Genomic DNA, 22,451 nt, shown 5'->3' with positions numbered 1-22,451 from the left:
CAAAACTCACCACAAATTCCATATTCCGGCAATTTTTTCAATACCACCTCACCCCCAATAGAATTCCCTACCTCGCCATTTATGCAACAAACTGCAAACATTCAACAAAGCCTTTTTACCACATTCGGTCCCATGCGCCAAACAGTCACACAACCCACACCCACACAAGAACCCGTTGTCGAGACGCAAGCTGGTGGTAGTCAGAGACCATCGGGAAAAAAAGGGAGACCAAAAAAGAAAGGGAAAGAGGTCGTTGTCAGGACGGACGAAACGGAAGCACCTCTAACATGGTGAACACCGGAGGAAGAGCATGTGTTGGCGACGGCTTGGTGCGGTACTTCAAAACAACCAACTATGGGGAACGATATGAAGAGAGTTGCTTTTTGGGATGCCGTAATCGTTAAATTCCGCACAATTTTGAACAAGGGTGACACGTATCACAATAATGATATGCTTAGTGGCAAATGGACTCAAATTAGTCGGAAGTGCACCAAATTCAATTCCATATACAACAAACTTTCTTTGCAACGTCAAAGTGGTGCCAATGATTTCGATTTGTTTAGAGCCGCGAGAAAGGAATATCACGTGCAAATGGGGCACGTATTTGAGTATGAAAAAATATGGGAGTTAGTGAGGAAAGATCCAAAATGGATAAAAACGCCAACATCATCGGAACAACAATCCAAAAGGTCTAGTGGTTTGGGTTCGGTTGTCGTTTCTGACAGACACACGAACATCGACCTCAACGCGGACACCGATGAGATCCCGGACGAGTTTGACGACATCGAGGAAATCTCTCCGCCACGACAACCTATGGGGCGCGACAAAGCGAAGCGCGCTCAACGACATGCGGAGAAGAATGAAAGTCGGCTTCGAGAGCACGAGGAAATGAAAAAAAAAATTCGACGCTCACACAGAAATCGCAAATAAAAGATACGAATTGCAACGGGAGCATTTGGATTTTCTCCGTCAAGAAGCCCAAGAAGATCGCATATCGAAGGATTTGACAATTCTTACGACAAACGAAGAAAATTTACCACCAAGACGAGCTGAAGTGATACGGAGGATGAAGGCACGGATAGAGAGAAAATATTTGGGCGAAGAATAGTTTGTCGGTGTTTTTTTTAAATTATTATTACTATCATGTGTTTTTTTTTCAATCTTTTTTTTTGGTTCGTAGTGTTTTTTTTTTTAAGTTTGTATGGTATTTTTAATTTTCTAGTTAATGAAATTATGTTTTATTAATATATATGTTTTTTTATAAATATGACATATATTAAAAAATAAAACGAACTAGAAATATATGAAGTAAATAAAAAAATAAAACAAATTAGAATAATAGAAACTAAAAACATCCAAAAAAATAAAATAAAAAAAGAAATAAAAAATAGCATGTGTTATCCCATGTTATTTGGTGTTGCTCATTTCCACCATTGGTGTTATAACACCAAATTGTGACTAGGATGATGAGGTGGACAATTTGGGTGTGATAACATGTAATAACATGTTGCCCACACCTAGTAGTCTGATGTGATTCCGACCATCCAACCTCCAAACGTCGACCATCTTCTTCTACCTTACACTGCCGCTTCCTCACCATCCACAGTTGGCTTGAGCTCCCAACACCCCACCCCAACCCACGACTAAATATCCAATAAAACCCTTTTCAATGGTTTTCTTCTGCTCGATTATCTCATTCCCCTCCCAAATCGGTAAAAGAACAGAACACTTACGCTGTATCTCTCGATTGTCTTTTTTTCTCGACTGTATCTCTTGATTGTCTTCTTTCTCGACTATCTGTTGATGAACCAGGAGAAACATACTTCCACATTCTTCTTCTGGTTCGAATTTTGGGTTTCCGTGAAAGAATATCGGGGTTGTCATCTACCTCCACCCATATGCGTTGAATAAATTCTTCTTTAATCTGCATTCCATTGTTGCTTTTTGGTGTTGATTTGGATTTCAGTTGGTTTTTTTGCAGGTTTCTTTTCTTGATTTGGTTTTCATTTGATTTTAGTTGATTTTGATTTGATTTCAGTAGGTGTAGGAGGTAGAAAGAAATGATGGGGTGAAGGGTGGATCTCGGGCGAGGAAGATTTTTGATGGTGAGGGGTTCAATGGTTTCCGATGGAATAGGAGAAGGAAGGCCCTTGAAGAACGTGGCAGTCGGAGAAGATGAACCCACGGTGGCTGATTTGGGGTACAAATCTTAAATCTGGAACATCAACCGAGGGGAGGCAATGGAGGGGAGAAGAATTTTGTTAAACTTTTTTCTTAAAAATATAATATTATTAGAATTTCAAATCAATAATAGAAAAATAGAAAAACAAATAAAAAATAAAATAAAGGGTATTTTAGTCATTTCAGGTGTGGTAGGGACTGAACGTGCAACAAATATAAACAATAGGGATGGTCCGAGTGCAAAAAAAAAAGTTAGGGACCAAACATGCAATTTTTCCCAAACCACAGGGACGATTTCAGTAATTTGTTCTCAAATCAATCAATAGATATGACACAAAAAGGGCCTTGCTTCAGCTTCTGCTGAACAAATAAACTCCTTCAATGATTAAGAACTTAAACAAGGTATGAAAGTAGTATAAACACTGAAATATATAGAACAAATGATATGCCATAGCATTTCTAACCCCATCTGAGTCAAACAATAAGTGACTTTTGAAGGTCGTTAGTCACCACTGCAGATTAATGTTATCACCCCAAGTGATCATTTTTAGGATGAAGTATTTATAAATGAGTATTTATTCTATAAACATTATGGAAAATGAATACTGAACCATCAGTCAAACATTTTATCATACACATAGTGTGCATGCAAAAATATTGAATACAAGATTGTGAAAATTGAAACCTGGAAGGTGATAATTGAAAAAGGTTTTCTTGATATAGAAAAAGGAAAACCTTAGTTGGGATGATGTCCTTGACTACAAAATTGGAACGCGACCAATCATATGTATAAATACATCAAAGGTCTCTGAATCCAACTTACCTAAAACATATTTAGATACTAATATCATTTTTCACAAACCCTATAATAATCGTCGCCTGTTGCCAGGTGATAGGGTTTATGAAGGTTACGCTGCTAGTCTCTTATCTCCAGGAGTGGGTCTGTCCTTAATTTTGACGACGTCTACATTTTTTCCATTCGTTTGCCGCCATTCTTATTTTCGTTTCCTTTTCAACCCAACCTTACGCCTTAATGTTGGATTGGGTTCTGGGTATTGGGTTGGGCCTATTTTTGCCACCTCTACTTTTCAGATACGGCTTTTCCAAAAGGATTCTAGTCACTTATTCTTCAGTGTATTTCAATCTCCTAATAAAAAATTGTAATTACCTTCACGTAGTCAATAGACTAAAGAAAACGGCATCTCTCCAGTGTATACATACTATCTTTTAAATATTTACTTATTGTTATTCATATAACCCCATTTTGAATTTCTTATACAAGTCATGGGTTTAAGTATGTTTTTTTATTTTTTTCAGGCTTATTCTAGTTTCTCTTCACTTAACAATATTAGTGGAAGCATAGGAAACGTCATTCAAAAGAATTACTTTTAGTATTCTAAGAATACATATTCTAACATACTAATTAATCTCATCACACCTCAATGACAACCTAATTAATGTCGGTGTCTTTTTTAGTGGGTTCTTTTGGCCAAATTGTTTATCTCAATTTAGTCAAATGTCAATTCAAGAACCAGGTAAGCTATTTTTTTTTTTTTTATTTTGTATCAAGTGGTTTGCTAAGCCACTTTAGGGTTTAATAGTTTGTTTATGAAATTCTATTTAATTGGATTATTTCTTCTATTTTTTATTTCATATTTGTGTTTGTTCTTTTTGATAAACGTTTTGTTTTCTGTTGTTTATTATGAACAAAGGGTTTCAAGCTAAATTTTAATGTTTTGTTATTAATCAAGTTTTTCGTTTCCATCTTTTATTTGTTACGGTTGTGATGTTCCAAGATATTTTTCATATGATATTGGGTCATATGATATTTATTTATGAATCTTTTGTTGTTTAACCAACATGTGTTGTTTTATAACAGAAATGTGTATAAATATGTTACATCAAATCATTATGTTAGAATATAAATATGTTCAATGTCTATCATATTCTATCAGAATGGTTATACTGTATACTTCAGAATAAATTATATATTTTTTAATGTCTACCGTATTCTATCTGATAATAATTATAGTTTTATTCTTTTGGAAAAGACTACGAGACCTTCTTTCTATAATAGGGAAGGAATGAAAAGAAAATAAATTTGTTTTTTGTGTTCCTAAGTTTGAGAGAAGTGAAATGAAAGTTAAACATTTTGTTCTTTCTCTTCAAATCCTTCGAAATCAGAAGGAATGTTAGGAGAGAAAGTGATCATTAATCCAATTCCTTCCTTTAAAGAAACTCGGAAAACAACAATTTCTTTTACTTTCCTCTCACTTCCATCCATGTTCTTTCTTTTCTCTTTCCTTAAATTGTACATTGCTGCTTCTTTTGATGATTAATTAGAGTGTTAATATGCATTTTTGTTTTGTATTTTGAATTTTATTCATGTATCAGATTGTTGATCTGATTTTGTATTTGCTATGTGTGAGTCATTCTGCTTTTCTTGGTTTGATTTGTATAATCTGGGTTCTGAAATGTTTGAACTTTTGGTATTTTGTAAAAAAAGTGCTGTTGATAAGTTTGGAAAAAGTAAATATATATAGAAACAAAAGACCAAAACAATGTATGATCACTACTAGAAACTTGACCTTTAGCAACAGAATCAGCTACGGATTCTATCCGTAGCTAATCAACGACAACTTACCTAGGGATTAACGATGGAGTGCACAAAAAATTTAACTAACATACTTTAGAGAGGCATTAACGAGGGATCACCGACTGATTGCTAATAATATCTCGACAAAAACATTTAATTGTTAATCCGTCTCAGATTAAAACCTTTAGCGAGGGAATAACGATGGATTGCTAAAAATCCCAGGCCTCGCGAGTCGCTGGCAGAAAATTGACGCCTCGTTTTTTCATTCCCACTTTTCTTCTTTTCTCGTTCGTTGGTTTATTTTCATTCCCACAGATATCTTTCCCAAAGCCCTAATTGGCCTTATGTCGACTCAAATCCCTCTCACATCCTCTTTGGCTTCCCTATCGATTCGTCTCCATTCCTCATTGCTCATCATTTCCCTGCCAGCGCCGTTCAATCTTCTATTGTCTCTTCAGATCTCTTAGTATAACTTCTCAACAATCTCCAACCGAAGAGGAAGGAGAGTTGACTCTCAAATCCGCTCGAGTCACGTTTCCGATCATGGCAACTAGGAAAAATTGACCACAACTAATCACCTTCGTCATTTGGAGTCAATGGCGACTCGCCCGTCGGGTGCCGGCATGATACCAAAGCTGAATGTCGTGATACTCGGTGAGTCTCTTGCATCCGAGGAGGACGATCTCGTATTTCCCGGTCACGATTTCTCCCAACAGGCACACGTACCCTCTCCTCAAAAGGTATCATCCTCAAAATTGATCAATAGCAGATCATCTGCATATATTGTTTCATTTCGTCGGAAAAATAGAGTCAGTGTCGAGTCAAATACATAAGTTTTGAACTATAAAGGCGATACTCTAGTTTTGATTATTGAGAAAGGATTGATGGCTACATAAACATATAGATCTGTTATTTCAATGAGAATATATTTTGACCTAATAAGAACAAAGAGGACAGAATTCCTATTTTAATTTAAAGTCTTCTACTTTGGATTTTCAAAATACGAAGTGAACTTTAATCACAAGAAGGAAACATGACCTATTTGCTGTTCTTTTTAATAAACATTTTCATCATATAATCGGTGATTTAGAGCACCATTTCAGTACTTAGAGACGTACAACAGATCAATTGAAGATCCTGGTGGCTTTTGGTATGATATTGCGCATCAGAATTCTATTGGAAAGAGAAATGGGGTCAATAGGTTTACTCAGAGAATCTTGATGTTAGAAATGGGAACATCAAAATTGAGGTAAACAATACTTTTATCTTTCTGACATCTGCCTCTTTCATCTTGTATCACATGCCTAATCAGCTATTGGCCATTCCTATCTATCTACTCGGTGGTTCAAGGATGGCATCACCAACATCTGTTGTAATTGCTTGGATAAAAACATAGAGTCTGGGAATTGCGATAAAGTTGCAGTTGTTTGGGGCTAATTGCAAACATGGCCCTTCTCAGGCATATGTTTGGGGAATTGAAGAAAACCCTAATTATGGCCCTTCTTAGGAAGATGTTTGGGGCTAGTGCCAAGAAGGACGTTCTAAAATTCTGTCTCTTCTCTCTTTTGTTTAATTTTATGTCCCTCTAATCGGATGATGAAACTGCCTGTTCTTCCTGAATTTGGTTAATTTACAGGTGAAAGTGGAGAAAAAAACCTGGAAAGTTGATGTAAGTATCTCCATCCTGAATTATTTGTTATTCCTGATTATGCAGAGGTACCTAACAAGATTGAAACATGGCTCTTTTGCAGGCTGGAAGTAGAACTGTTGATTTGGAACTGACGACTCTTTCAAGCACCCACCACGTGGAGCTGAACCCAAGTGATGATGGGTTCCAGGAGCGGTACATTGTTCAAGAAATCATTAAAGAAATGGCAAAGAACAGACCAATTGACGTTAAAGGAAAGAAGGGTTTCAAAGGTTTGCAAACAAGTATTCTTATATATATATATATATATATATATATATATATATATATATATATATATATATATATATATATATATATATGTGTGTGTGTGTGTGTGTGTGTGTGTGTGTGTGTGTGACATCCGTCCTACCAATGTACTCATGGTGTTTCATATATGTTGTATCAGTATTAGTACTCAATGAGGTTGATAAACTTTCAAGAGAAGCACAACACTCTCTAAGAAGAACAATTGAAAACTTCAGAGCAACTGAAACAAGCTAATGAAACAGATCATCGTGCTAAAGTTAGTGTAAGTAATTGATTCCTTCTCAATTCTCATACACAAGCACATCAAAAAAGATTTACACTCCTTTCATGGTGATTGATTTTTGTTTTTGTTGGAATGCAGACTAGCAAAAAGATTATAGATGCTAAACTTGCAAAAGATTTTCAAGCAGTTCTAAAAGAATTTCAAAAAGCTCGACGCCTTTCAGCTGAAAGAGAGACAACTTACACTCCTTTTGTTCCTCAAGCCGTTCTTCCTTCAAGGTAAATTTCCAATTCACATATGGAACTAAATTGAATTAACTTTGTGAATTAACAGATTGTTATGGTTGTATTTGCAGTTATGCAGCCAGTGAAATCGATATAAGCTCAGACAAAAACTCATAACAACGTGCACTTCTTGTGGAATCTAGAAGGTGAGGTGTTGTTCTTCCGTTTTTACCTTTTTATGGCCATGTCATCATTATTTTTATAAGTTCTTTCTTTGTGTTGTGTAGACAGGTGGTATTATTGAGGAAAGAGAACAGGGGATTCAAGAAATACATAATCAAACTGGGGAAGTAAATGAGATTTCTAAAGATCTTGCTGTTTTGGTTCATGTACAAGGAGCCATGATTGGTAAGTAGCTTGCAAGTACAGTCTTGAAATGAAAAAAAAAAACATAAGTGCAATGCTATATATAGGAAAGTAAATTACATGATGTTTGTTTTTACAGTTGATATCGGGTCAAATATTGAGAATTCTCATGCTGCAACTGCACAAGCAAGAATCCAACTTTCAGAAAGTATATTTATTGGTTAGTTTATGTTATTTGTTATTGTGTTGATGAGGGTTCTAATTTTAAATATTTGTCGTTTGATCCTATGCTTTGACAGCTCATCAAAGGTTACTGAAGTTGTTCGTTCTGGTTGTCTTAATGTGCAAATAAGTGCACCAAAAGAAGACCAGGTCAATATTTGCAGTTTCAGTTTTAGTAGGGATGAATAACTGATTGATTATACATAGGAATATTAATAGGGATTTATGCCGAACTTTGTTTTTTTATTCAGATTGTTAACGTTCTAGAATTTATTGGCAAAAAGGAGTTTAAGGAGGGCTTTATTGTCATTTGAGACATGCCGTGTCCTGCAATTAAGATCAGTCTTGCACTTTTTCTTGTGTTTTCTTGTGTCCTGCAGTTAAGATCAGTTAAGACCTTCTCAGTGGTTCGTAATGGTTGATACAAATGTTCAAAGATCAAATCCCAAAAGAGAAATTTCTGAAGACTAATATGCAAACATGGTATTTTCTTTCACCAACATGTTTTTTTATATATTTTTTGGTTGGAATCGGAATTCAATTCCATTCTAGTCTTGTATTTAGTTTAGCTTCAAATGAGTAGACAATAATGTCCTTCATCAACAGAAAATCATGTTTCCAACAAATACCATGTCTCATTCCATTGCAGGAAAAAGTAAGTAGAACTTGGTTCACCTAATTCCATGGGGTCTAACAGGAATCGGAATCCAATTTCATTATGGTCCTTTCGGATGCAATGCAAGATATGAAGCAATGGGGAATATGTATGTGGAAACTCAAAATATGAGACAAAATTGAGATTATGGTACATTATACTTAGAAATAAAAATCAATAAATATTAAACTTTGATATTTGATCATTTTGATCATTTTGGTAAACATTGATATTTGATGTTTTTGGATGTTTTGTTAAATTTTGATATTTGATTTTAGTATTTTAATATTAGTGTTTGGTCTTGGATTGTATAGTTATATGATTCCTTTGGTATTAATTTGTTATTGTTTAATTTGGGATTGCATAATTTTTTGATGTTTTTAGTATTTTTTTTTTGTTTTAGATTTGTAATAAAAAAAACTAATACTATATATTTGCGAGGGATCAGGTACGGAAACAAAAAAGAATCACATCTAAAATTTGCTAGTGATTAGCGACGGACATATGAAAAGACATATATAGAGGTTTGCAAGGGATTAGTGACGGAATATTTTTGTTGTTGATATCCTGAATAACGGTAGTACGGGACCAATTTGCGATGGATATTCCGTTGCTAAAGTCGTCGCAAGGAAAAACAAGTCCGTCGCTAAATCTCTAGCTAAGTCATTAGCCATGCATGTTATATTTGCCTATGGAGTAAATCTGTCACAGATCCGTCGCTAAAGACCTTTAGTGACGGAATAGCAACGGATTTATCTGTCGCAAAAGACCTTGTTTCTAGTAGCCGATGTGCCAATTACTTCCAGTTTGCTTGTTATTTTAAACAGTCAAACAAGGTAAATTTGAAGCAATAATATTTTGTAGATTATTGCCACTTGACTGGATGTATCTAAATACCTACTGTAAACTAACTTGAATATGTTTATAAGTGGTAGCAACTTGCTATCAGATTGATATATGTTAATCTTATTATCGGACGTACATGTAGGTATCTTGTGTAAAAGCTTACATTAAATGAGACTTTTAACAAATAAACAAAAGTAAAAATAAATATAACAAACTCGTGGAGATGTATCCCATTGATAAATGAGAATTATTAAGTGTTTATTATAATTAAAAACTTACTTCCCAATAGAATGTACGTATATATGAAGGTAGTCAAGTACCAACCAAGAAGACAAAGATTTAGTTATTTGAAATTTGTAAAAAACTTTATTATAAAAATTATCTCAACATAGAAAATGTTGATTTCGATAAGATGATATAATTGAACATATATAAGTGATGTTATTGCCTATTGGGCATAGAAACTCAAAGTTCCCTCAATTAAAAAAATGCTTAACTATTACCAACTGATGTAGAAAAAATGATTAATAATATTAATATTATATAAGAATCCAACATTATCTTATCCCTTTCTATGTTGTCTAGTGTTTGGTAAATGTTGTGTTGTCCCTACCCCCTCTTTTTTTTATTGTGGGGTGGTTGATCGCATTTTGTCAGCCGGCTAGGAGGTGGAATATATATTATAAAATGTTGACCATAAAATGGCTGAAATCACTATTAAGAATGGGTTGAATTTTTCTTATTTCTGCACTCATTTCATCTGCATCAAAAAAATTCATACATACAAACATACCAAGTGCTCCCATTTTGAGTCTTCACAATAAGCAATGGCTGAAATCGTTCTTTCTGCATTCTTGACAGCAGTCTTTGAAAAGCTGGCCTCTGAAGCCTTGAAGAAGATTGCTCGCTCCAAGGGAATTGATTCTGAGCTCAAGAAACTGAAGAGGTCATTAATCCAGATCAGAGCTCTGCTTAATGATGCTTCTCAGAAGGAAATAAGTGATGAAGCTGTTAAAGAATGGCTGAATGGTCTCCAACATTTGTCTTACGACATAGACGACTTACTTGATGATTTGGCAACCGAAGCTATTCATCGTGAGTTGACCGACGAATCTGGAGCCTCAACCAGCTTGGTAAGAAAGATCATCCCAACTTGTTGCACAAATTTCTCTCTAAGTAGTAGGATGGGTAGCAAGTTAGATAATATTACCATCAAGTTACAAGAACTGGTAGAGGAAAAAGATAATCTTGGTTTAAGTGTGAAAGGTGAAAGCCCAAGACATATAAATAGAAGATTACAGACCTCTTTGGTAGATGCATCTACCATTGTTGGTCGTGAAGGTGATAAAGAATCATTGCTCCATAAGCTGTTGGGGGGCGAACCAAGTGATAGAAACTATAGCATCGTGCCCATAGTTGGTATGGGTGGGGTCGGTAAGACCACTCTAGCTAGACTTTTGTATGACGAGATGCAAGGGAAGGATCAACTCGAACTCAAGGCATGGGTTTGTGTTTCTGACGAGTTTGATATCTTTGGTATATGCAAAACTATCTTGGAATCCATAGGTGGCAGAAACCACGAAATTAAGGATTTAAATTTGCTTCAAGTAGCTATACAAGAAAAGATTTCAAAAAAACGATTTCTTCTAGTTCTTGATGACGTTTGGAGTGAAAGCTATGCGGATTGGGAAATTTTGGAACGCCCATTTCTTGCAGGGGAAGCCGGAAGTAAAATTATTATGACGACTCGAAAGATGTCATTGCTAACCCAATTGGGTTACGATCAACCTTACCATCTTTCGGTTTTGTCACGTGACAATGCTCTATCATTATTTTGTCAACATGCCTTGGGGAAAAGTAACTTTGACTCACATCCGACACTAAAACCACATGGCGAAGGTATTATCGAAAAATGCGCCGGTTTGCCATTGGCTTTGATCGCACTTGGGAGGTTGTTGAGGACAAAAACAGACGAAGAAGAATGGAAGGAGTTGTTGAATAATAAAATATGGGAGTCAGGAAAGGGAGATGAGATTGTTCCGGCTCTTAAACTAAGCTATAATGATCTCTCTGCCTCTTTGAAGCAGTTGTTTGCATACTGCTCCTTGTTCCCAAAAGACTATTTGTTCGATAAGGAGGAGTTGATTTTGTTGTGGATGGTGGAAGGGTTTTTGCACCAATCAACCACAAGCAAGTCTATGGAACGCTTGGGCCATGAAGGTTTTGATGAATTGTTGTCAAGGTCATTTTTTCAGCATGCCCCTGATGCCAAATCGATGTTTGTGATGCATGATATCATGAATGATTTGGCAACATCTGTGGCAGGAGATTTTTTTTCAAGGTTAGAGATTGAGATGAAGAGGGAATTTAGGAAGGAAGCTTTGGAAAAGCAACGCCATTTCTCGTTGGTTTGTGAGGATTACATGGTTTACAAAAGGTTCGAGGCATTCAAAGGAGCTGCAAATTTGAGAACATTTTTAGCAGTATATTCTGGGAAAAAAGAAAGTTGGAGAACATTTCAGTTATCAAATAAGGTGCTCGATGACTTACTAATTGAGTTTCCATTATTAAGGGTCCTCAGTTTGTGTCAACTTAGCATAAGTGAGGTACCTGAATCCATTGGTAGTTTGAAGCACTTGCGGTATCTTAATTTATCTGGAACTGAAATCACACATTTACCGAATAATGTTTGCAACCTTTATAATTTACAGACGTTGATTGTTTCTGGCTGTTATTGTTTGAAAAAGTTGCCTGAGAGCCTCGCAAAGCTCAAATATTTGCGGCATTTTGACATGAGGAATACTCCAAGTGTAAAGAAGGTGCCCTTTGGGATTCTTGAGTTGAAAAGCCTACAAACTCTGTATGGGGTCGCTTTTGGAGGAGACAACGGATTTTCAATAATTGACATTAAAGATTTAAAAGCTCTCCAAGGGAAAATTACCATTAAGGGGCTGGAAAAAGTACAAGGCTCAATGCATGCACAGGAAGCGAACTTATCTGAAAAGAAGATAAGTGACTTAGAGTTGGAATGGAGTGATGAATTTGATGGTTCTTGAAAGGAAACGCTTGAAAAGGAGGTTCTCACTGAGCTCAAGCCTCATAATGATACTTTAAAAGAACTAAAAATCATGTCATATGGAGGTATAGAGTTTCCAAGTTGGGTTGGGGATCCCTCGTTTGGTCAGCTGACTCGTGTTTGGATAAGTGATTGTAAAAAGTGTACATATCTACCGCCACTTGGGCAGCTACCATCACTGAAGGAGTTGTTTATTAAAGGCATGGATGAGGTGAATGGTGTGGGTTTGGAGTTTCTTGGGACTACTGGTCTTGCATTCCCTTCACTTGAAGATCTAACTTTTCAAGATATGAAAGGGTGGGAGGCATGGTCAACCAATAATAATGGGGTACTTGTGGATACAGCATTTCCATGCCTTCAAGAGCTCCGTATTGAAAGTTGTCCTAATTTGGTTAGAGTCTCAATTGAACCATTACCTTCTGTCAGGGTTCTAAGGATAAGTGGGTGCAGTCATGAAGTGGTAGGAAGTCTGGTTCATGTAGCTTCATCAGTCACCAAGTTGGAGATAAATGGTATTTCAGGACTTAATGATCAGGTGTGGGGAGATGTTATAGAGTATCTTGGGGCAGTTGAAGAAGTAAGCATTGAAGAGTGTAATGAAATAAGATACTTGTGGGAATCAGAAGCAGAGGCAAGTAAAGTTCTTGTGAATTTAAGGAAGTTGGATGTAGGTAATTGTTCGAATTTGGTGAGTTTAGGAGAGAAAGAGGAGGATAATTGTGGGAGCAACCTAACATCTCTTACGACCTTGATCATATTGGGTTGTGACAGCTTGGAGCGTTGCAGCTGTCCAAATAGCCTTAAGTCACTTACCATCGCGCATTGTAATAAATTATTGGAAAAGGAGTTGATAGGAGGACGAGAGAAGCCTCTGATCAACTCAAACATACTCATGCTTGATACTCTGTGTACAATTGATTGGCCAAATCTGAAATCAATCACTGAATTGAATTCCTTCAATCACCTCAGGGATATCGTAATAAAAGATTGTCCAAATATGGAGTCATTTCCTGACCATGAGTTGCCAGAACTCAATGTGTTAACACATCTGACAATATTAAATTGTCAAAGTATGGATGCTTCCTTTTCTTGTCGGCTTTGGCCTCCAAAATTGTGTTCACTTAGGATAGGGGGGTTGAAGAAGCCCATTTCAAAGTGGGGCCCACAGACTTTTCCAACCTCACTTGTTAAACTAATTTTAATGGGTGGACAGTCGGAAGATGCAAGTAATTTGTGTCAGTTGTCCCATCTTCTTCCTTCATCTCTTACTGAGCTTCGCATAATCGAATTTGAGAAAGTGGAATCAGTTTCAAAGGGACTCCAACACCTCACCTCCCTCCAGCATCTCTCAATTATTGAATGCCCTGAGGCAATAGATCTACCTGAAATGTTGCTGCCTTCACTTTTGAGGTTGATAATTGTTGGATGCCCAAATCTGAAAGAAAGGAGTAGTAAAAGAGGCTCCTACTGGCCCCCCGTCTCACGTATCCCTTACACTTACATACCCTGAGCAGTTACAAACTTAATCTGAAGGTATGCTTCTCCCCCCACCTTGATACATTATAAATATAGTATATAATAAAAAAATATTGTTAGTGTGTCGATATATATGGATGCTAAAATGCACATGCAATTGCTTATTTTTTCGCTTCTAGTTATTAAATATGATTGATGTTTTGTACATGGCAAGCCCACCATGAATTCCAAAATAAGTCAAAATGGTTAATTAAGAAGCCTAAGTACTTCAATTTTCTAAAGAAAAACTGCAGATTCAAAATTCCAGAATAAACTGTGAATTAGGATTGATTGTAGAGTTCGCATTATTTGGTGAAGTTGTACAAGTTAGACTTAAAATCTTTATACTAATACTTGAAGTACAAACAAACAATATGAATATGTTCAAATGATGAATCATTTTACATACATGAGAATTTTAGAATTATTTATTTCAAAATGTCAATTATTATGTTCTTCATTCATCAATCCATCTAACCTATGAGTAATACTAACTTAACTCATTACAAACTATTATTTAAAATGACATTGATCAAGTGTATGGAGGGAGGTTTCATTAAATATGTTGATTTTGATTTATTCTGCAGTTTCTATTCTGCACTCTTTGCTTTCTGAAATTTTGGTCAGACACTTTGAGAAAGTGAAATAAGTTTCTCTCAAGCATCTACGAAAAGTGTTTCTGCCTTCACTTTCGAGTGTGAGGATCTATGGATGCCCAGAACTGAAAAAAAGTGTTACTGGCCCCTGATCTCCCATATCCCCTGGAAATTACAAGTTTAATATGAATGTAAGCCCCTCCCTCTGTCTTTCACATCTTGTAGTTTATAGATCAATGTATGCATAAATTAGATAACATGTCATTCTTTCACTCAAAAATAAGACTTTAGCGATTATCCAAGAATAAGTAGGTATATCATAATTCATAAATGATAAATTTTTGTCCTGATATCAGCAAGTTGTATTGTTGACCAATATGATTTAGTTCTGAAAACAGAGAAAAATTGCCTTAGGATAGTTTTCATGGCACTTGATCTTTGTCTGCAAAATGAAATAAAGAAGTATATAAGTTCAATAACCTATTAGTAATATTAGATATTTATTACTATCTCTAAAATTGTACTAATAATTTCTTTTTTGGATTTTTGTAGGCGAAAGAAACATGACAAAAACAGAGTGTCTGATAGAAGGTTGGAAAAACATGCATTGCAATCAAATCCGTGGCTGGGCTAATGATTATGTAAGTTAATACTTTGACATTTTGTTGATAAATAATAATGTTGATTCAAAAGATAGATTATAGGATGCTGTTGGTCTTGAGTCTGCTCAAATATGCATAATAGCAACCTGCATTATGTCGGTTCCCAGTTTACTTAGGCAATGTACTTTTTCATGCACTATATTTTCTATCCATGTTAGGACCAATTTAACAGGAGTTTTCTCTTTCCCAGTAATTTCGGCTTTGAAAAAGGTTTAGAAAATAATTAAAGATGGAAAATCGTTTTTAGTTGAAATATAGGTGGAAAGTCCAGATCATTACCATGTTAACATCTTAAGATTACCTGGTAATCACTACAAAAAATATGCCAATTAGTGACCAAAACGAAATGGTCACTAACAATAGAATGTGGCGTCATTAAATGATTTACTGACCAAAATTTCGGTCGTCACTTTTCGTCACTATAGGTCCGTCACAAAACCGATTTAGTGACCAGGTATAAATATGGTCACTAAACAGTGACTAAAATATAGTCGTCACTAAATCTATGACGACCCACTGCGTCACTAAATGTTGTCACTAATCAATGAAAGTCGTCACTATTTTATCTACTTAGTGACCAATAAAAGTCGTCACTGTTTTATCCGATTAGTGACCATAGAAAGTGGTCACTGGTTTATCTAATTAGTGTCTATAACAGGTCGTCACTGATTTAGCCTTTTAGACAAAAAAAAAGGGTCAATAATTATGAAATTATTGAAATATTAAATGTCATTTTTAAAATGAAATATAATAATATCCAATTAGACAAAAGACAAGGCACATGCTATAAATGTTTATAATACAACAACAATAACCAAATAAATCTTCATATAAGAACACATGATTTCCCACCTAAATTATACATGGAATCAAATGAAAAGTTCCATTTGTTGGGCGTCCTTATGGAATACTTTTCAGACTCCTGCAAAATACAATGATAAAATGATCATTTACCATATAGAATGGTCAAATGGTCATTCATTAAATAGAAGGGTAAAATGGTCATATACTCGAAGGATGGTAGGATATTGTTTCTTTTGTTGGTAAGCATTGTTTCTAAATAGAAGGGTAAAACGATCATTTGCTCAAAAAAGAGTAAGATACTATTTCATGGTCTTTTTGCATACTAAAGCAATTTCCCATTGCACACCTACCACATTTACATTGAAAAAAAGTAAATAAAATATAAAAAATATGTCCTTATAGAAGAGATAACTCAACCACTTATATTTTTTTTAAAATGGTTACCATGATTAAGGGGCTAAGCGATCCGTTGATATTAGCTCTTGTGCCAAATAATTTAACCACATATCCTCCTTCAGGTGCTACAACATACGAGACCAAAGATTATGTAAAATTACCATTTTGTCCTCTGGGGGTTTAGTTATAGTGTTATAATACCAATGGGAACTTACATATCTAAGCTATAAGGAGAAGCCAATCTGGCATTGCTAAAGGCACGCTCAGCTTCTAGATAATCAACCAATTCAAAATGAGCTTTTCCCACCTGTGGTTAAAATTACCAAAATACCCCCCAAAGTGAGATTTCCGTTAATATCAACTTAAAATATATTTACAGAAAAAAAACATGGAACAAAATACCAGATATTCATTAATTCTAAATTTTATAAAAGAATGCTTTTATATATATATATATATATATATATATATATATATATATATATATATATATATATATATATATATATATATATATATATATATATATATATATATATATATATAAACATTAATTTACCTGAGAGAGAACCCAGCCTGTGTTATATTGCTTATGAGGAAGTTGAAGAAACACATCAAGTGCATCCTGTTTCACAAAACTTAGTCATCAGCAAATTACATCACTAAAAAAGGTCTTCTTTTTAACTATTTTACTTTCATTTCTTTTTATTCCACCATTCTATATAATAAAAGCTAACTTCAGTAGATCAATTTCAAATTGAAAATTATGTAATTAGAAAGAAATTGGCTGTAAAAAAGCTATAGAAAAATGAGTAGGTATTTAGTTAGACATACAATTCCACTACCGATTTTGGAGTTGGCGGTGTTGGACCTGCTGCTCACTGCTGAGTTCAGACCTGCAATGTTGTAAATAGAAAGGAATAAAAGTAGGATGTTATAATAAACATGTAACAAAAGTGAGTTGCTATTTATAGGATTTACAATATTTGTAATAGAATTAGTAAATTGAAATAGAAGAAAAAAAAATATTAACTATAAAGTAAATATGGATCTTACTAACCTGTGATTGAAGCATCTCGTCGAAACTGGGAAAAAGCTATCCCACAGCCTGCAAGAATATGATATTAGAAATGATTAATTGCAAGAAGTAGCAATGAAATTTTATACATTTGTTTATTAAAATAAAGTTTATGTGGTAATTTCAATGTATAAGGTCTTAATAAGATAAACACATGCTATAATTGTGTCTTTATAAATTATGATGTCTGTATAAGAACAAAAATGAAGGTACAATGTTGTAATACACATAAATGAAAGCATGTTGCTATTTCTTTCCATGTAGAAAACCTAAGTACCAAAAGTTGTTCGTCTTTTTTGTGAAAAAATTCATTATATAAATGAAATTAAAAAAATCGTAAAATAATAAAATGATTTACTATTTGACTTGGGAGAACAAATCCTTTTCCATCAACACATTTTTTGGTTATAATATGATACAGACTCTTCAGCGATGCGATGAAATTAGGTCGATACAGCGATCCGATCAGGTTGATACAGCGATGCGATGAAATTAGGTCGAAATGGTGATGCGATGTGATGCAATTAGGTCGAAACAGTGAGGCGATGTGATACGATGCAATTAGGTGCAAACTCTCGTATCAGAAGTCGCGAAGGGAGAAAGAAGAAAAGGTAAGATCCGTATCAGTGAATGTAAGTTTTTGTTTCACTGGTTGAAAATGGTTTTTATGAATTGATTTTTACACCAAAATGTTCCTTTTATTTTTAATGTTTTCAGTTATGCACCAACTAATAAAGGTGATAAAATAGATGTGTATTTCCATAACTATGTTTTATACACCAGTAATTGATTAGGGACTATTTATGTGACAAGCATTTGTACAGGGGCGTTTCTTGAATAACATTAATATATATTGTCTATGTTTGAAATCAATGACTTGAATAGAATTCAATAATATTTCTTATAAAATGAATTAGTTAAGACCATTTTCGTTATAATATTATACCACAGGAACCCTTTCCGTGATAAAACATTATTTAAATGAAAATTGATTTTTATTACTTATGACTTTGTTTGTTTAACTTTTAGTGACAATTACCTAAGGTCACTAATTTTTCAATTCATTCATGTCTATTGTAAAAATAACCGGTGACCACTATTTTGGTCATTCACTCTCCAGTGACCACTAATTTTGGTCATTAAGCTTTTAATGGAGTGACCACAAAATTTACTTTTATTATACATTTTAGTGACCAGTCGGTGACCACTATCATATTATTGGTCACTAAATTTAAAACATTATAAAATCTCAGTGACGACTTAAGATATGGTGACTAAATGATCTTGTTAGTGACTAGATTTTGGGTTGTCACTAAAAAACTGGTCACTAATAAACACTTTTCTTGTAGTGAATTCTTATCTGAAATGAATGAAAATAAAAGTTGGTTGCTAATGTGAGTAAATGGACAAATACATTGCCTAAAATGGAAATCGGCCTAAAGTAAGTTGCTATTCTTTGACTTTTCCCTATAAAGTAAAGGTAGTTGTATAAGCTCTTGATAAAACTGTTTTAGGTTCTGTTTGTACTAAATCTAAAAGTGGAGGTAATGCTGAGACTACATAGCAATGTACTCTCTAACTCCTCTAAATGTAAAACTGACGACAAAGAATGTAAATCCAGTCAATTTTAGGTTCTGTTTGTGCTAAATGTAAAGATTATGAAACAAAATTCAAGATAAACTGTAGCTTCAGTTATGGAAGTGTGTTGCTATTTCTTGAATTTAACCAGAAAAATTGAGCTTTTCGTTAAGAAAGCGAAAAGACAAAACAGGGGCTGCACTGTCAATGGGATAAAAGCTGCATCTTTTTTAGCTAAATTTCAGTCGATTTTGTTGTCTAAATTCATTTTTAGTTGGGGAAATGCAAAATGTAGTATTCCTTTTGGGGTACAAAATACTACTTCTGAACGTTGTGTTTAAAAAAATATGCAGAAGAGGCTTATTGTAAAGTATGATGCATGTAAGCAACATGGAGAATTTTCTTCTTCAGTCGATGGTCACAGTCACACCAAGGAAGTGGGCAAAAAGCTTGAAGGAGCTTCTAGTTCCTACATGGGTACACCATAGTACCAACACTACAGGAGACGATGAGGAATCAAATGTTTGTAACGACAGTTGATGGTTTGTAACGACATTGGGCTCAAATGTTTAAACAGCAACAAGCATAGTGATGTGTTTCTACAAGAGTATAATGATACATATTCTAACATACTAATGGGCGTCTTTTGGCCAAATTGTTTATCTCAATTTAGTCAAATACCGATTCAAAAACCAGGTAAGCCATTTTATATTTTGTATGGAGTGTTTTGCTGAGCCACTTAGGGTTTAATAGTTTGTTTATGAAATTCTATTTAATTGGATTATTTCTTCTATTTTTTTATTTTGTATTTGTGTTTGTTCTTTTGATAAATGTTTTGTTTTCTGTTGTTTATCATGAACAATTATTTATTTATTTATTTTTATTTTTTATAGAAAGGGTTTCCAGCTAAAATTTAATGTTTTGTTATTAATCAAAGTTTTTCTTTTACATCTTTTATTTGTTACCATTGTGATGTTACAAGATATTTTTCATATGATATTTATTTATGAATCTTTTGTTGTTTAACCAACATGTGTTGTTTTATAACTGAAATGTGTACAAATATGTTACATCAAATCATTATGTTAGAATATAAATATATTAAGTGTTTACCATATTCTATTAAAATGGTTGTATTGTACACCTAAGAATAAATTATATATTTTTTAATATCTACCATATTCTGTCCGGATTTGATTATAGTTTTATTCTTTTGGAAAGTACTACGAGACCGAAACGAGACCTTCGGTCTGTTAAAGGAAGTTTTTCCTTAAGGATACCCCCTCCACCCAGAAGGCTCTTCCTCATAGTCTCGTGATTCATAAACGGATGCATTTGTAAGGTTATTTGAGTCAAACAACAAGCGACTTTTGAAGGTCGTTTGTCACTACTGCAGATTAATATTATCACCCCAAGTGATCATTTTACGATAAAATATTTATAAATGAGTACTTATTCTATAAATTACTTAAATGTTGCAAATAAGTACCTATGCACCCCTTTTATAAATACATGTTGATTGCTTGCCAAAAGACTACATGTTAAACTTTATGGAAAATGAATACTAAACCATCAATCAAGCATTTTATCAAACACATAGCTTGCATGCAAAACTAAGGCTTGTGAAATTTGAATTATTAGCAAATAAATTGAAATTGATTTTGTTGGAACTTGGAAGGTAATATTTGAAAAATGTTTTTTATGTTATTGAAAAAAATGAAACCATAATTATGTTGATGCCCATGACTACAAAAGTGGAACACGACCAACCATGCATAATACATTAAACGTCTCTAAATCCAACTTAACATGTTTCTTTTTAGAGAAAGGGTCTTGTTTTCTATTTATCGTTGACAACATATAAGATAAACTCTAAGAAACCATTTTACATATTTATATCTATACTGTATTATAACTAAGTTCCTTGTAACATCTAGAAATTTTCAGGTTTGCGTTTGAACCCTTACATTTCGTTTTTTTGCACATTAGGTCCATGAAATGAAAATCTTGAAGTTTTGGCCGTACGCAGGTATGCAGAGCATACACCCTTGTATGCTTAGCGTAGTTAGTCCTGGATTAGTATGATCCAATACACTGCGCGTACGAGGCTCATAACAAAATCCTAAGATTTAGGGTTTGTGCACTATTTAAACCCCATGATGGCCTAAGTCCCTTCCCTACCTCAACCTCCATTCTCTCTCATGACTCTCTTAGCAAACCCTAGTGCATCTTGCCCCTTTTTGGAGATTTTGAGTGATAAAGTGTGCTCTTGGTGGTGAAGTAGGCTACTCAAGAAGGAAGCCTTGCCCTAAAGAGTTTGGATCCAACATCTCATCTTCATTTTGCTCCATTAGAAGGTATAAAGCTCCAACCTTTAGTTGCATTTCATTAAGTTCCACTTTGGGTCCAGTTTTCCCCATTTTGTCCATAAAAGTTAGATCTTGGTGAGTATGAGCTACTCCTAACTCCCCCCCACCCACCCCTAGTTGTGTGTTTAGAAGCTTCTAGTCATTTCATCCCATAAAGGTGCAAGCTTGAACCTTGGTGTGTTCTCTTCCATGTGCTAGAATGTAGTTTTTGGGGTGTGATAAGTTAGGATTTGAGTTTAGGGTTTTGGTATTGGTCCTAAGGCATAAAGTTTGCAACTTTATGGCCTTAATGGTCTTAAGGGGTTCAGATCTGAATTTTAGACTCAAGGACTTAAGTGGTTAAGCCACTTTTGCATGGTTTGCATTGGGGTTGCATATGTCGTGTGTACTTCCTGTACGTCGTGCGTACTGGCTCTCTTGGTCGCGTTTTACCACTTTGACTTGGTATGTTGCGCGTACCATTATATACGTTGAGCGTACGGCCCAAATCTGGGGTAATGACATTTTGGGATATGTTGACGGGCTTGGTTAGTGGGTTTGAGCCTTGGGCATTTTTCTGTATGGCCTTTCCAGCAATTGGGCCCTCTTGGGTCTGAATTGACCCATTGGACATTTATGGGTGTTAAGACTATTTTGACCCGTCTCATCTCGGGCATTATTTTTATGTGAAAGTCATAGTTTGGATTTTGACCTTATTTTTTGGGACTTATTTGTCTAGTTAGCACGAGATTTCATTTAGCCTAGAAGCCCGAGTATTCGTTTGCGATTTCAGCAGTTGATGTAAGTCTTCTCACTATATCCATGGGTCGAATGCACCAATATTGATCCATTATTTGTCTTATAGAATGTTAGTTGCCTATGTGTTTGCTTGTCAGAAAGACCTCAGGGGTAACCCGTGGCACTTGTATGGAAGACCTTAGTGGTAGCCCATGACACTTGGATATTAGACCATGGGGTAGCCCATGATAATTATAAGTATGTCGTGTGGTATTATAGGGAAATGACTAAGCTTTTGCTTATAGTTTGTTTTGGTGGTTTCAGGTACTAAAGGGAAGGGTCCGGCTTGATGGCACATCATTCTCTTTCCATTATTTTCGACACTTACCG

At 34.8% G+C, this 22,451-nt stretch overlaps 1 protein-coding gene, 2 long non-coding RNA genes and 1 pseudogene across 17 annotated transcripts; 3 read left to right on the top strand and 1 right to left on the bottom strand.

Annotated features, from left to right (window-relative positions):
• Positions 1–354: 354 nt before the first annotated feature.
• On the top strand, positions 355–930 carry LOC111911510 (uncharacterized). Its single transcript, XM_023907281.1, has one exon. The coding sequence runs from the start codon at positions 355–357 to the stop codon at positions 928–930; it is 576 nt and encodes a 191-aa protein (XP_023763049.1).
• Positions 931–5,004: 4,074 nt separating this feature from the next.
• Positions 5,005–8,776, top strand: LOC128132682 (uncharacterized). 10 transcript variants are annotated; one of them, XR_008231124.1, is made up of 12 exons: positions 5,005–5,517; positions 5,881–6,026; positions 6,128–6,446; positions 6,529–6,697; positions 6,874–6,996; positions 7,096–7,235; positions 7,313–7,387; positions 7,473–7,589; positions 7,687–7,767; positions 7,847–7,919; positions 8,021–8,252; positions 8,419–8,776. It is a non-coding gene; the product is annotated as an uncharacterized LOC128132682 (long non-coding RNA). The 10 variants fall into 10 exon arrangements; XR_008231122.1 differs by having other exon boundaries at positions 5,006–5,517; positions 7,469–7,589; positions 7,687–7,755; positions 8,150–8,252; XR_008231120.1 differs by having other exon boundaries at positions 5,006–5,517; positions 7,469–7,589; positions 8,150–8,252.
• Positions 8,777–10,003: 1,227 nt separating this feature from the next.
• Positions 10,004–14,586, top strand: LOC111911530 (putative disease resistance protein At3g14460; annotated as a pseudogene).
• Positions 14,587–14,642: 56 nt separating this feature from the next.
• Positions 14,643–17,895, bottom strand: LOC111911531 (uncharacterized). Of its 6 annotated transcripts, XR_006189603.2 has the most exons (9): positions 17,756–17,895; positions 17,380–17,427; positions 17,154–17,215; positions 16,879–16,944; positions 16,535–16,626; positions 16,368–16,444; positions 16,130–16,269; positions 15,972–16,041; positions 14,643–14,899 (listed from the first exon to the last, which is right to left on the bottom strand). It is a non-coding gene; the product is annotated as an uncharacterized LOC111911531 (long non-coding RNA). The 6 variants fall into 6 exon arrangements; XR_008231114.1 differs by having other exon boundaries at positions 15,972–16,269; XR_006189601.2 differs by lacking the exon at positions 16,130–16,269.
• Between the last annotated feature and the right edge of the window lie 4,556 nt (positions 17,896–22,451).

Source organism: Lactuca sativa, chromosome 3 (assembly GCF_002870075.4).
Source record: "Lactuca sativa cultivar Salinas chromosome 3, Lsat_Salinas_v11, whole genome shotgun sequence".
Lineage (NCBI taxonomy): Eukaryota > Viridiplantae > Streptophyta > Magnoliopsida > Asterales > Asteraceae > Lactuca > Lactuca sativa.
Note: the sequence above shows the minus strand (reverse complement) of the source record. Positions and strands in the feature narration are given on the sequence as shown.